The sequence below is a fragment of the Prionailurus bengalensis genome, chromosome C2 (assembly GCF_016509475.1).
Source record: "Prionailurus bengalensis isolate Pbe53 chromosome C2, Fcat_Pben_1.1_paternal_pri, whole genome shotgun sequence".
In the NCBI taxonomy this organism is placed as follows: Eukaryota; Metazoa; Chordata; class Mammalia; order Carnivora; family Felidae; genus Prionailurus; species Prionailurus bengalensis.
In genome coordinates this window covers 86904693-86918479 of record NC_057350.1, presented here as the reverse complement: position 1 = coordinate 86918479, position 13787 = coordinate 86904693, and the positions used below count along the sequence as shown (strand labels likewise).

The 13787-nt window shown below is 37.6% G+C and overlaps 1 protein-coding gene across 1 annotated transcript in view; it reads right to left on the bottom strand.

Moving 5' to 3' along the window:
• The window catches only part of CCDC39 (coiled-coil domain containing 39), a 52484-nt gene extending 42514 nt beyond the window's left edge, over nt 1-9970 (bottom strand). Inside the window, exons 1-2 of the mRNA XM_043594835.1 lie at nt 9721-9970; nt 762-881 (exon numbers count right to left, since the gene is read on the bottom strand). Of these exons, the coding sequence (XP_043450770.1) occupies nt 762-881; nt 9721-9810 (210 nt within the window). The 5' untranslated portion in view covers nt 9811-9970. The remainder of the gene's footprint in view (nt 1-761; nt 882-9720) is intronic.
• Between the last annotated feature and the right edge of the window lie 3817 nt (nt 9971-13787).

Sequence of the window (13787 nt, the reverse complement as noted above, 5' to 3'; positions counted from 1 at the left end):
TAAATTGGTATTAAAAACATGCTTTGTTCACTATTAAGAATTACATACCTTTCAAAGAAAGGTAGATGCATTTTTAAAAAAATGGTTTGATACGGAAGTTAGTAAACTCTCCAATGCTGATTTGCTGAGCTATTTGCTGGGCATCATCAGGGAATGATGTTCTACACATGAATAGATTGTCCATAAAACAAATATACTTATCACTCTAAGTTTTAACTTGTATTATTTGTAGTAATATTTCTAAAATGCATTATACTTTCCCCAGTTATCTTAACTAGTGTCTTAGATATAATTTAACTTTCCTACTATCTCAGGATCCTAAAATAATGTGGTGTCCTAAGGACTACTGAAATGTGTGAACTATTTGTTCCCACTCAAAAAGGCCCCAGTGGGTCATGCTGTAAAAGTGAAAATGAGGTGGAAATTCTGTCACGTGTTATATTAGGTCTATTTTGGCTTAGAATTTTTCTCATTGCCATCACTGTACCCTTCTCATATAATCTGCTGCCTAATATTACGTTACACTGTATGAATGATTTCTTCTTTCAAATGAGTTAATTATTCCTTGAACTTGGTGACGGTAGCGAATTCCTCAAAAGCCTTTTTTTCCTACTTACTTTCAGGTTCAAGGTTACATTCACAATAGGTTAGCTATGTTAAAGTTTCGTGTATGTCTAAAATAAAATCACAGATGTATATGCAATGTGAAATGTTCATGACTACACATGACCTAATCAACATGAATGTCAACATTACTATACCTGCGTAAACGAAAACTCTTGCTTAACATTTTTGAAGTGAGAAGTCATAGCATTAATTCGATCTTCGTAGTCACGTAGCTGATCTTGCAAGCTTGACTTTTCCTCCTGCAGCTTTGACAACTGTAAATAATACATGTGATAATTTAGACATTGCTGTGGGAAAATTAGCACTATATTAAAATAGAATAGAAATCTCTAAGATTTCTCAGAAATCTTTCAGGAACCACCACTAAAACGCAATTTTCATACAGCAGTACTTAAAGGGAAAAAAAGAGATCCTATTACATAATTAAACCACAACATCTCTAGAGCAAACAAGAGCATAATAACAGATGTAACAAAAACACAGAACACAAACCATAAATTTTAAAAGCAGCGGACATCAGGTATAACAAGCTCCTCCCTGAGCTATTCAAAATAAACAGATTTTAGACAGAGCTTAACAGAACAGAACAAACTTCCATGTGCTTAAGACCTCTTTCTTAATGTATGTTGTGTGTCATTGAATTAAAACCCTGAGTAGAAACAAAACAATGTAAATGCATAGCAAACACACAAACAAAAAACTTTAGGAAATTACAAGATAGATTCCCAGGACAATTAGAATACGTCACCCCTCAAAACAATATAAAAGCTCAACATAACTGGGGTGCCTGGGTGGCGCAGTCGGTTAAGCGTCCGACTTCAGCCAGGTCACGATCTCGCGGTCCGTGAGTTCGAGCCCCGCATCAGGCTCTGGGCTGATGGCTCAGAGCCTGGAGCCTGTTTCCGATTCTGTGTCTCCCTCTCTCTCTGCCCCTCCCCCGTTCATGCTCTGTCTCTCTCTGTCCCAAAAATAAATAAACGTTGAAAAAAAAAATTTTTTTTAAATAAAAAAAAAATTAAAAAAAAAAAGCTCAACATAACAAAAATATCCTTCCTTATAGTCTTGATCTGTGGTTCCCAAATTTGGGGCTACAACCCAGGAGGAGCACAACAAATCCACTAAGTGCAAAAGACGCTATTTGAATGTTTTAAATAAGAAAGTAATAAAATACTAATGTACTATATGTTATCTCCTATATTTCATTAAACATAGTAAATCATACTAAATATGTATTTTTGCTTTTTATTTCATTAATTTCAGTTTTTCTTCTAATTCCCTCTTTGGTTCACTTTGTTATTCTTTTTTAAAAATTTATTAAGAACAGATTTTAATTATTTTACTTGTCACATTGATGCTACAGACTAAATGTCTGTGTCACCCTCAAATTCATATGCTGAGGCCTTTACCCACAATGTGATGGTATCTGGAGGTGGGCCTTTGGGAAGTGAGTAGGTTTAAATTAGGACATGCAGGTAGGACCCTCATTGTAAAATTAGTTGTCTTTGTCAGAAGAGAGACCAGAGCTTGTTTTCTCTTTGCCATGTGAGAACACAGTGAGAAGGCAGCCATCGGCAAGCCAAGAGGAGGGCTCTCACCAGAACCCAACCACCCTGCCACCCTGATCTCCACTTATAGCCTTCAGAACCGTGAGAAATAAATGTCTTTTTAATAAATCATGTCTTTTTACTCACTCACTCTATGGTATTTTGTTATAGCAACCCAAGCTAACTAAAGCATGGATTTAAAAATGAAGGCATTTAAGGCATTTAAGCCTGTAACTTTTCTCTAAGTAAGATTTTTCCTATTTCCAGCAGATACAGGTATGAAGCAGTCTCTTTTTATTGTTTTTAAAAACTAACTTTCCCCTTTCAATTTCTCCATGATAGAAGAGTTATCTAGGTTTCTGAGAAATTGGCCTAAGTGTTTAAGATGGATGTGTTAGTCAGCTCAGACCGCCATAACAAAATATCATAGACTGAGTGGCTTAAAGAATAGAAATCTATTTCTCCAAGTTCTGGGGGCCAGGAAGCCCAGGATTGAGGTACTAGAAAATTTGGTTCTGGTGAAATCTCTCTTCCTGACTTGCAGACAGTGCCTTCTAGCTGCATCTTTAAATGGTGGAGAGAGAGAGTGCTGGTCTCTCTTCCACTTCGCATAAAGATATAATACCATCATGGGAGCCACATTCTCATGACCTCATCTAAGCCTAATTACTTTCAAAAGGCCCCACCACCAAATACCAACACACTGGAGATTAGGGCTTCAACATTTGAATGGGAGGGGCAGGCAAACAGTCCATAAAATGGAGAATAATTTTTTATATCATTTACTATAAATCCTATTGGCTTATGATCAGAAAAATATGGCCTATAAAATTCCCACCACTCATTTCTCTAATTTTGGTAAAATGTACATAAACATACATTTTATCATTTTAACCATTTTTCAGTGTATGTTAAGAAGAGTGTCATTCATCGGGTTGTCTAGGTAGCTCAGCCCATTAAGCATCCAAATCTTGATCTCAGCTCAGGTCATGATCTCACTCGAGCCCCACGTCAGGGTCTGCACTGGCAGCATGGAGCCTGCTTAGGATTCTCTCTCTCTCTCTCTCTCTCTCTCTCTCTCTCTCTCTCTCTCTCTGCCCCTCCCTTGCTTGTGTGCTTTCTCAAAATAAATAAACTTAAAGAAAAGAAGAAGCAGAATGGCATTAAGTACATTTATGTGTTGTGCAACAATTGCCACCATCCACCTAAAAATTTTCATCTTCCCAAACTGAAACTCTGTGCGCATTAAACCCTAACTCCCCATTCCCCTTCCCCCCCACCCAGCCTCTGGAAATCACCATTCTACTTGTGTCTCTATGAACTTGACTACTCTAGGTATGTCATATAAGTGAAACCATACAGGATTTGTCCTTTTGTGTCCATCTTATTTCACTTTGTATAAGGTCCTGAAGGTTTATCATTCACTTTTTATTTTTTAAAATTTACATCCAAATTAGTTAGCATATAGTGCAACGACGATTTCAGGAGTAGATTCCTTAGTGCCCCTTACCCATTTAGCTTATCCCTCCTCCCACAACCCCTCCAGTAACCCTCTGTTTGTTCTCCATATTTATGAGTCTCTTCTGTTTTGTCCCCTTCCCTGTTTTTATATCACTTTTATTTCCCTTCCCTTATGTTCATCTGTTTTGTCTCTTAAAGTCCTCATATGAGTGAAGTCATATGATTTTTGTCTTTCTCTGACTAATTTCACTTAGCATAATACCCTCCAGTTCCATCCACGTAGTTGCAAATGGCAAGATTTCATTCTTTTTGATTGCTGAGTAATACTCCATTGTATATATATACCACGTCTTCTTTATCCATTCATCCTGCAATGGACATTTGGGCTCCTTCCATACTTTGGCTATTGTTGATAGTGCTGCTATAAACATGGGGGTGCATGTGTCCCTTTGAAACAGCACACCTGTATCCCTTGGATAAATGCCTACTAGTGCAATTGCTGGGTCGTAGGGTAGTAGTTCTATTTTTAGTTTTTTGAGGAACCTCCATACTGTTTTCCAGAGTAGCTGCACCAGCTTGCATTCCCATATCATTCACTTTTAACGCATTAAGGTTTTCATCCTGGTATAGTAAATGATCCACCTTTGTTAAATGGTTTACAGACATATTTTTTAAACTGTTTATTTAAGGGATATATGCTGTTTTTACTTTCACTGCATTATTCATACCTTTATATTATTTTTGTCTATCAGAACTGTCCAATTCTGATGTCAATATTGAAGTATCTTACTACAACTGTATTTTTGTCAAAGTCTACTTGTATTTATAATAGTTTTTACTTTTATGTACTTAGTTGTTATGTTGTTTGGTGTATACAGCTTTATGACTTTTATTTTCTTCATCAGTTACTAACTTTTATGATTGCATAATGAACCCAGAGCAAAGGCATCTGCTTTCCTAATGAAAGCATAATGATTAACTCTCCACAAGTTGATAATTCCTTCCCCACAGAATATCCAGGCATTTTTTTGCTTCTTTTAAATATAAAAGGACATGCAAGGACCACCAGATATTTATTGAAGACTTACATCAAGTGAGAGATCAAGATAAACAAGTAAAAAGATCCCAAAGGAAACATAATTCAAGACACAAAAAAGAACTAAAACGATCTAAAACGAACTAAAAAGAACTAACGATCTCGCGGTCCGTGAGTTCGAGCCCCGTGTTGGGCTCTGGGCTGATGGCTCGGAGCCTGGAGCCTGTTTCCGATTCTGTGTCTCCCTCTCTCTCTGCCCCTCGCCCGTTCATGCTCTGTCTCTCTCTGTCCAAAAAATAAATAAACACACACACACACACACACACACACACACACTTAGATTGTAAATGATATTGTGCTACTAAAAGAAGACCAGGTGCTACAAAAAAGCAACAAATAACCTGAAAATCAAAAATATGATATAGTTGCCAAAAAAAACTACAATGTAAACATAAAACAAAACCCTAAAAGCTTCCAGACATTAAAATTGCAACCTACAAAGAAATGGAAATATTTCTAATAGCAGATTACTCACCAACATCACTACTGGAAGATAATATTTTTCCAAATTCTTCATAAAAACATTTTTAACCTATGGGGCGCCTGGGTGGCGCAGTCGGTTAAGCGTCCGACTTCAGCCAGGTCACCGTCTCGCGGTCCGTGAGTTCGTGAGTTCGAGCCCCGCGTCGGGTTCTGGGCTGATGGCTCGGAGCCTGGAGCCTGTTTCTGATTCTGTGTCTCCCTCTCGCTCTGCCCCTCCCCCGTTCATGCTCTGTCTCTCTCTGTCCCAAAAATAAAAATAAACGTTGAAAAAAAAAAAGTAAAAACATTTTTAACCTAGAACATTTGACTCAGCCAACACCATCAAATGTGAGATTAAATAAAAAACATTTTCAGATTCAGGGTTTACCTCCTATACACCCTTGTTAGGAATACACAAGGAAGTATTCCTTATTTTGAGATAAGGAGATAAGGAGATAACCCAAGAAAGAAGATATGTGACTTAGGAAGTAGAGCATCAACCACGTAAAAGAATAAAGGGAATTCTGTAGTCCACAGTTGGGAAATAGGTCTGTGGAAAAACAGTCCATATTAAAAAAACACAGGACTCAGAAGGAAGGAGTAGAGGCAGAAAGAAGGTATCTTGAAGATCTGATACTGTGATTAAAAGAATACAAATTTAAAGCAAGCAATGCAAGAAATCAATTGGCAACCAAGGATGCAAGGAATCAAAAGCACAAAACAATGGACGCTTCTTGAAACAACTATTTGAGGATAGGACCCAACTAGGCAAAAGATGAATCAAAGTGAAAAATCCAAGAAAAGATAAACTGAATAAAAGTGGCTACATTAAGGACCATTAAACCAGTTTAAATATAAAATTAAGGCTGGGGCGCCTGGGTGGCTCAGTGGGTTAAGTGTCGGACTTTGGCTCAGGTCATGTGATCTTGTGGTTTGTGAGTTTCAGCCCCGTGTCAGGCTCTGTGCTGACAGCTCGGAGCCTGGAGCCTGCTTCAGATTCTGTGTCTCCCTCTCTCTTTGCTCCTCCCCTGCTTATGCTCTGTCTCTCTCTGTCTCAAAAATAAATAAAAACATTAAAAATTTTTTTCATATAAAATTAAGGCTAAACACTTGTAGTAAATTAAAGGCACTGAATGGAATAAAAAATAAAGCTTGATAATATAAAAATAATAAAACCACTATTTTTTAATAGTGGTAATATGGGTAAAAAGATCGTGTAAAGAAGTGAGAGAGCTAATTTCTTTGCTTTAAAAATGAAAAATGAAAGGCCAGGGAGTCAACCCATAACTGCCTACAAATGAAACAAAGAATTTTTTAAACAATAATCTAACCATTTCTTCTTATGCAGCTTTTCTTAATGTTAAGAAAGTTTCTTAGAGGGGCGCCTGGGTGGCGCAGTCGGTTGAGCGTCCGACTTCAGCCAGGTCACGATCTCGCTGTCCGTGAGTTCGAGCCCCGTGTCGGGCTCTGGGCTGATGGCTCGGAACCTGGAGCCTGTTTCCGATTCTGTGTCTCCCTCTCTCTCTGCCCCTCGCCCGTTCATGCTCTGTCTCTCTCTGTCCAAAAAATAAATAAACGTTGAAAAAAAAAATTAAAAAAAAAAAAGAAAGAAAAAGAAAGTTTCTTAGCAATCACTATCTCTTGTAATCAAGTAATATTTACCTGAAATTCAATAATTCCTTTCTTTTTTTCTCTTAAGACAAATAAAATTAAAATTTTTATTAAATAAAAATGTTTATGTTAAAAACAGCACATATAGTAGGATTCCATTTTAATAATACTTCTGTCTTATGCAGAAGAATGAACCTGGAGCACTTTCTTACACCATACACAAAAATAAACTCAAAATGGATGAAAAACCTAAATGTAAGACAGAAAGCCATCAAAATCCTAGAGGAGAAATCAGGTAACAACCTGATTGTTTGACCTCAGCCACAGCAACTTCTGGAGACTTGACATGTCTTCAGAGGCAAGGGAAACAAAAGTAAAAATGAATTATTGGGACCTCATTAAAATAAAAAGGTTTTGCATGGCAAAGGAAAAAATCAGCAAAACTAAAAGGCACCTGACGGATGGGAGAAGATATTTGCAAATGACATAGCAGATAAAGGGTTAGTATCCAAAATCTGTAAGGAATTTAACAAAATTAGCACCCAAAAAACAAATAATCCAGTGAAGAAATGGGCAAAATACATGAATAGATATTTTTCCAAAGAGGACATCCAGATGGCTAACAGACACGAGAAGATGCTCAACATCACTCATCATCAGGGAAATACAAATCAAAACCACAATGAGATATCACCTTACCCCTGTCAGAATGGCTAAAATTAACAACTTGGGCAGCAACAGATGTTAGCAAGGATGTAGATAAAGAGGAACCCTTTTGCACTGCTGGTGGGAATGCAAACTGTGCAGCCTCTCTGGAGAACAGGATGGAGGTTCCTCAGAAAACTAAAAATAGAACTACCTTACGACCCAGCAATTACACTACTGAGTATTTATCCAAGGGATACAGGTGTGCTGTTTTGAAAGGGCACATGCACCCCAATGTTTATAGCAGTGCTATCAACAATACCCAGAGTGTGGAGAGAGCCCAAATGTTCATCAACTGATGAACGGATAAAGAAGATGTGGTGGGTACACACACACACACACACACACACACACACACACACACACACACACTGGAATATTACTCGGTGATCCAAAAGAGCGAAATCTTGCCATTTGCAACAATGTGGATGGAACTAGAGTGTATTATGCTACAGGAAGTCAGTCAGAGAAAGATAAATATCATATGATTTCACTCATATGTGGAATTTAAGATACAAAACAGATGAATATAGGGGAAGGGAAGCAAAAATAATATAAAAACAGAGAGGGAGACAAACTATAAGAGACTCTTAAATACATAGAACTGACAAACTGAGGGTTGCTGGAGGGGTGTTGGGTGGGGGGGAAGGACTAAATGGGTGAGGGCCATTTAGGAGGGCACTTGTTGGGATGAGCACTGGGTGTTATATGTAAGTGATGAATCACTAAATTCTATTCCTGAAATCATTGTTACACTATATGTTAACTAACTTGGATTTAAATTTTAAAAAACAATGATACTTCTGTCTGTCTTTTCTATCTATATAACTGTAGACTATGATGTCTGGAATATTTGTTTAATGCCATGATAGTCACTTCTAGAGTCAACAGTGGGTATTTTTTATTTTTTACCCCTCTGTTTGAATATCTTAAACTTATTAGAGTTGCCTTTTTAATGCCACTGTTTATTCAGGTAAAGTGATTCTGGCCCTCACTCTTCTTTTTATTGCTCCGTAATATTTTTTTAAATAGCTAATATAATTAATACGTATATAAAATCATATGAGACAAATATTATGGCAATAATAAAAAAAAACTAATATTTGATTGGAACTTTAACCCACATTAATATCCTTAGAGCTGTAAACAACCCTGTGAAATTATTATTTATTTCCAGTTTATATAAGAAGAAACAGGTTCACTGCTGGTAAGTAGGATCTGAACCCAGGGCTGGAAACTTGTTAATATTATTATTCCTCAGTACTCAGTGCCAAATTTCTGCTTTTTGTTTTTTTTAGTGCCAAATTTCTTATATTCCCTAATGTTGCCCTTCATTAAAACAAAGCAACAAAAACTGCAGCTATCTAATTTAGACATTAGTAAACAGGTCAGAATATTTTGAAAAAAAAAAAAACTTCAAAAAACAGTGATGGATTTTCATTTTCTTTTCCAAGGGAAGAAAACCTTCTCTTCCATTCTACAAAGTAATGTAAACATCATCTGTTTCTGGATCCTCCTCTACACAACACACTGCCATGTGACAGAACTTTAGACTAACTGCTAAAGGTTTTTAAAAGTTTTCTGAGCCAGATGCAATTTTATTTTTAACAACTACTATGCATTCATTGGTTGCAAGCCGGTGTAAAATATTCCTTACAACGTAAAATATTTTTATATCACTCTGTGACAACATCCTCACTTTGAAAAGCTGTAAACTGCACATTTTACATTCTTACTAGAACGTCTCTCTTGAAAATATTTCTTCAAGTCCCTTTCAACTTTAAATGTCTTAGGCAGAAACTCAAAAAGCAATGTCAACCAGAGCGTGATTTGCTTATAAACATCCGCAAACAACTGTTGCTAGGAAAACCTGAGTCCCTTTGCAAGCCGCGCTTAATTCTGAGCAAGGGAAAAGGGGACGCAGGAACCAGACTTTCCTCTCCTGCCCCTGAGGCGAAATGGAGTGGGAGGGGAGAGAGTAACGATTCAGACTTTATAGTCGCGAATATCAATCATCCTTTCAATATACATTTTGTAATGCTTTGCAAGTACCGTAATGGGCAAACAGGTTAGGGAGGAAGGAGATGGTGCGGTGAGCATTAGACAGAAAGAGATAAAACTGGGGACGGAAAAGGGAAGAATAAAAGGGTTGGGGTATTCCTGCCAACCAAGAAACTACCCCCTCTTTCCCGGCCTTCTTCACCTGACCCTTACCTGATCTTCCAGGATCCTGTTCTCCTCGTTTGCCACCGGGATGGCGAACCCATCGTCCCAATGCAGCTCCGCCAAGAATTCATTACTCATGATGGCAAAAGGATAGAGAACCTCTGACAGGGTGGGGAGGAAAGATCCACCTTCTCGTATAGCCTGGGAGCAGCACACGAGGCAACTCCCTACACCCGCAAATCTCCCCAGTAATTACCACGATAACCCCAGCAACCGCCCCGCGTCCTTAGTTACCAAACAGGAAGTGCTCAAGCAGGAAGGCAAAACTTCCGGTTGAGAACTCTTGCCTGGGTCCGGAGCAGCTTTTCTTTTAAACTTCCGAGGAAGCGAAGCAATTACTCCACAGGTTCGCTGGGGTTGGCGGCCCCAGCATAACTATCCCTCAAGTTGCAGCTCGGGATCGTCCCCCGGGGCGCTCCCAGAGAGTGTAAAGTCTGTGGCGCCTGCGGTCTCCGGGGGACACTGGGAGCGGGAATGGCATTGCGCCCCGCAACTGCTGGATCACACGCAGAAGATGAGAGCTATCGAAAACAGACTTTTCTTTTCAAGTGGTGTTTGAGTTTCATCCGTAGATGAAATCTCGTCGGCTGAGGTAGACTGATATTTTGAAGCAGAATTCACTCCCTAGAATCACTGATGTGTGTTTCCATCTTTTGTTTTAATCTCCTGGTCTTCCTCCCCGTGTTCATCTGCCCTTCTCAGCGTCTTAGCTGACCGCGGACATGGACTGCAGCAGGGTTTGGTAGTACCCCCACCCCCGCCTCACCACTCCTACACTTTTCGCTGTACGTTTTCTATTAACATACACAAATCTTCAATTTCACATAAAAATCTGTATTTCTTCCTAATCTCCAAAAAAGCTAGGCAACACTGAGTCCACATTATCATGAAGGCATTCGGCTGAAGAAGAGTCCCAGTTAGAGTGGCAAGCACTACACCTATTCAGTAATTTGAATTACCTGCTCAGCACTGGTAGATATTTGAGTTTACCGCCTCTGCTGGTTAGCATCTCAGAACTGGAAAGGATAAAACTATCAACTAATCTAATCCTTTTATTTTCCAAACAAATAAACTGAGGCTCCCTGAGGTGAAGCGATTAAAGTCAGCAGAACCTAAATGAGGATACAGATCTCCTACTACAAACTATGCTGTCTGCAATGAGAGTTGTTCTTGGCTGAAATACCCTCTATTACGGCATCATGAACATAAATTAACTTTGCTTATCGAATAAGCAACTATCTGTAGCCTTTTTTGCCCTTTTGAATTTTACCATTATCTTGTTACGCTTTTTATTATAAAAAGTTTAAATATATATGTATATGTATGTGTGTATATATATAGAGAGAGAGAGAGCGCACATACCCACCCACATACTCATTATCTTGATTTAACATTTATATTTTGCCACATTCACTTTTTGCTAAAGCATTTTAAAACAAATCAGACATCATATTTTACCCCAACTACCTGAGCATACATCACTAATGTTTAACATTCAATGTTTTCTAACACAAACACAGTATTATCACATCCGTCAAAATTAATAACATCAAAATTCTTGAATATCATCTAATAACTGTTTCATATTTATATTTCTTCAATTGTCCTGAAAATGTCTTTTTACTGTTGGTTTGTTATTATGCTTTTGAAATCTTGTAGTAGCTTTGTCTCTTTGTGTTTACATGGTTTTCCATATATTGAATTATATGGAATATTTCTCTAGTCTCAAAGACTAGATTTAGCTTTTTGTGTTCTTAAAAACAATTTATATTTTTAAATTCTAACACTAGAAACATTTTATACATGTGGCATATTTTACAGATATATTGAATGCAGCATACATTATTTCACTGAATGACTACTCAGATGCAGCAGAATTCTATTATTCTTAGAAATGACTTTTATACATTTGACTATGCATAGTATATTTCATGAGTCAAAGTTTAATGAACAAATCCCTTTACTGAAATAATACTATATCTATATATACAACTACCATTTTTAGAAATAATTTTCATATGCGTGTTTTTATAGACCATATAAAATGCAGCACAGTGTGGTGAAACATCATTCACTGTAGAAAACGTTGTACTTATTCACATATACAACATTCTTAGAAATATCTTCAATAGATGGTAGAATTACCACGGCATTTTATTCCTCACTTCTGCAATGCCTAAATTCCCAACGTGATGGAGGAGAAAGCTTGTAGAGGAAATTTCAACCTATTTGGAATAACGAAATTTTAGAGTCTAAATAACCTTATAAAAGATGATCTTCTATTTTATAACAAGTTACTCATTCCTAGTAATGAAAATGTTAGCATCCAGCATATATTAAGATGGCACATCGTTATTTATACTTGAGATTTGTTATGGCAGTGTGCTTCCTAAAATTATTAGTGTTGCTACTGCCCATGTGTCTTAAACATTCCTTTCTAATTTCTCATCCCCATTACTAATATGAATACTGAGGCAGCTGCCTCAGCCTGTGCCAATCTGTTGATCCACCCCTCTCAGTGTTAGCAGGAGCTGCCAAAATGCATGCTTGCAGCTGTCTTTGCTGTGTACTCCTGTAGGCCCAAGGACATAAGAAGTCTGGCAGCCAAATTCATGCAAAGAGCCACATTTCCTGTATCTCAGGGATTCTATCTCTTGAATTTCAGGATGACAATTATACAGTGTTGAATTTTGTGCAAAATGTCCATGCCTCCTCCTAATTCTACATTTCTGCCTTAAAATGATAGTCATGCTTCTCCACCTCATCACCACGGCATTCCATATCATCTAGTTCCCACTTTTATAATTCTACAACTTCTAGATTATAACTCTATTGAACTTATTAAAATCTAGAGTTGGAAACAAAACCCAAAGTTTTTCAAGCCTTGTTGCTGACCATGAAATACTCAATTTAATTACAAAATGCTAAGGTAGATGCTATCCCTTTACTGCTTCATTCCCAAGTAGATAACTTCATCCAGATCACACTGTTCAGGCTAAAATATGAAGAGATTTTGGTTTTGCAAAAATAATGTGATGAAAGAAAGAAAGAAAGAAAGAAAGAAAGAAAGAAAGAAAGAAAGAAAGAAAGAAAAGAAAGAAGAGGAAAAGGAGGAAGGAAAGAAGAAGAAGAAAGAGGAGGAGGAGGAGGAGGAGGAGGAGGAGGAGGAGGAGAAAAGAAAGAGAAAGAAAGAAAGAGAAGGAAGGAAGATAGGTGTATAAAGGAAAAGATATCCTTCACCTCCATGCCAACCTCATTCTCAAGAGGTTGCCACTGTTTGGCATGTGTCCTACCAGCATTTTTAAGAATAAAGCCATAGGGGTTCCTGGGTGGCTCAGTCAGTTGAGCGTCCAACTTCAGCTCAGGTCATGATCTCACTGTTCATGAGCTGGAGCCCCGCATCGGGTTCTGTGCTGACAGCTCAGAGCCTGGAGCCTGTTTCAGATTCTGTGTCTCCCTCTCTCTCTGCCCCTCCCCCACACATGCTTTATCTCTCTCTCTGTCAAAAATAAACATTAAAAAAATTAAAAAAAATAAATCTATAGATATATTAGTTTTTCCTATAGAAACAGAATCATATTATAAATATTCTTTTGCAGATTCATTTTATCACTTAACAATAGTGGCCATATTTCTGTATCAGTACATTAGATCCTTGGTCTTTTAACAGCAGCTTAAAATTCAATATTATCCATCAATTTTAACTTTTTAAACAATGCTACAATGAACATCTTGTAACACTGTATTTCATCAAGTCTGGGGTATACTTATTTTCATATTTTAGTATCTCTAAAATTGGGATGCATATTTCAATCAGTGGTGTCTTCAATTTGGTGAATAAGATATAACCTTGCACACCTATGTGTGGGCATAAGTGTATGGCATATTCTTAGAAGTAAAATTAATGAAAAACATGTATAAGCAATTTTATTTTGAGAGATACTATTAAATTATCTTTCAAAAAGATTTTACATACCGGGGTCCCTGGGTGGCTCAACTGGTTGAGCATCTGACTTCAGCTCAGGTCATGATCTTGCAGTTGATGAGTTTGAGCC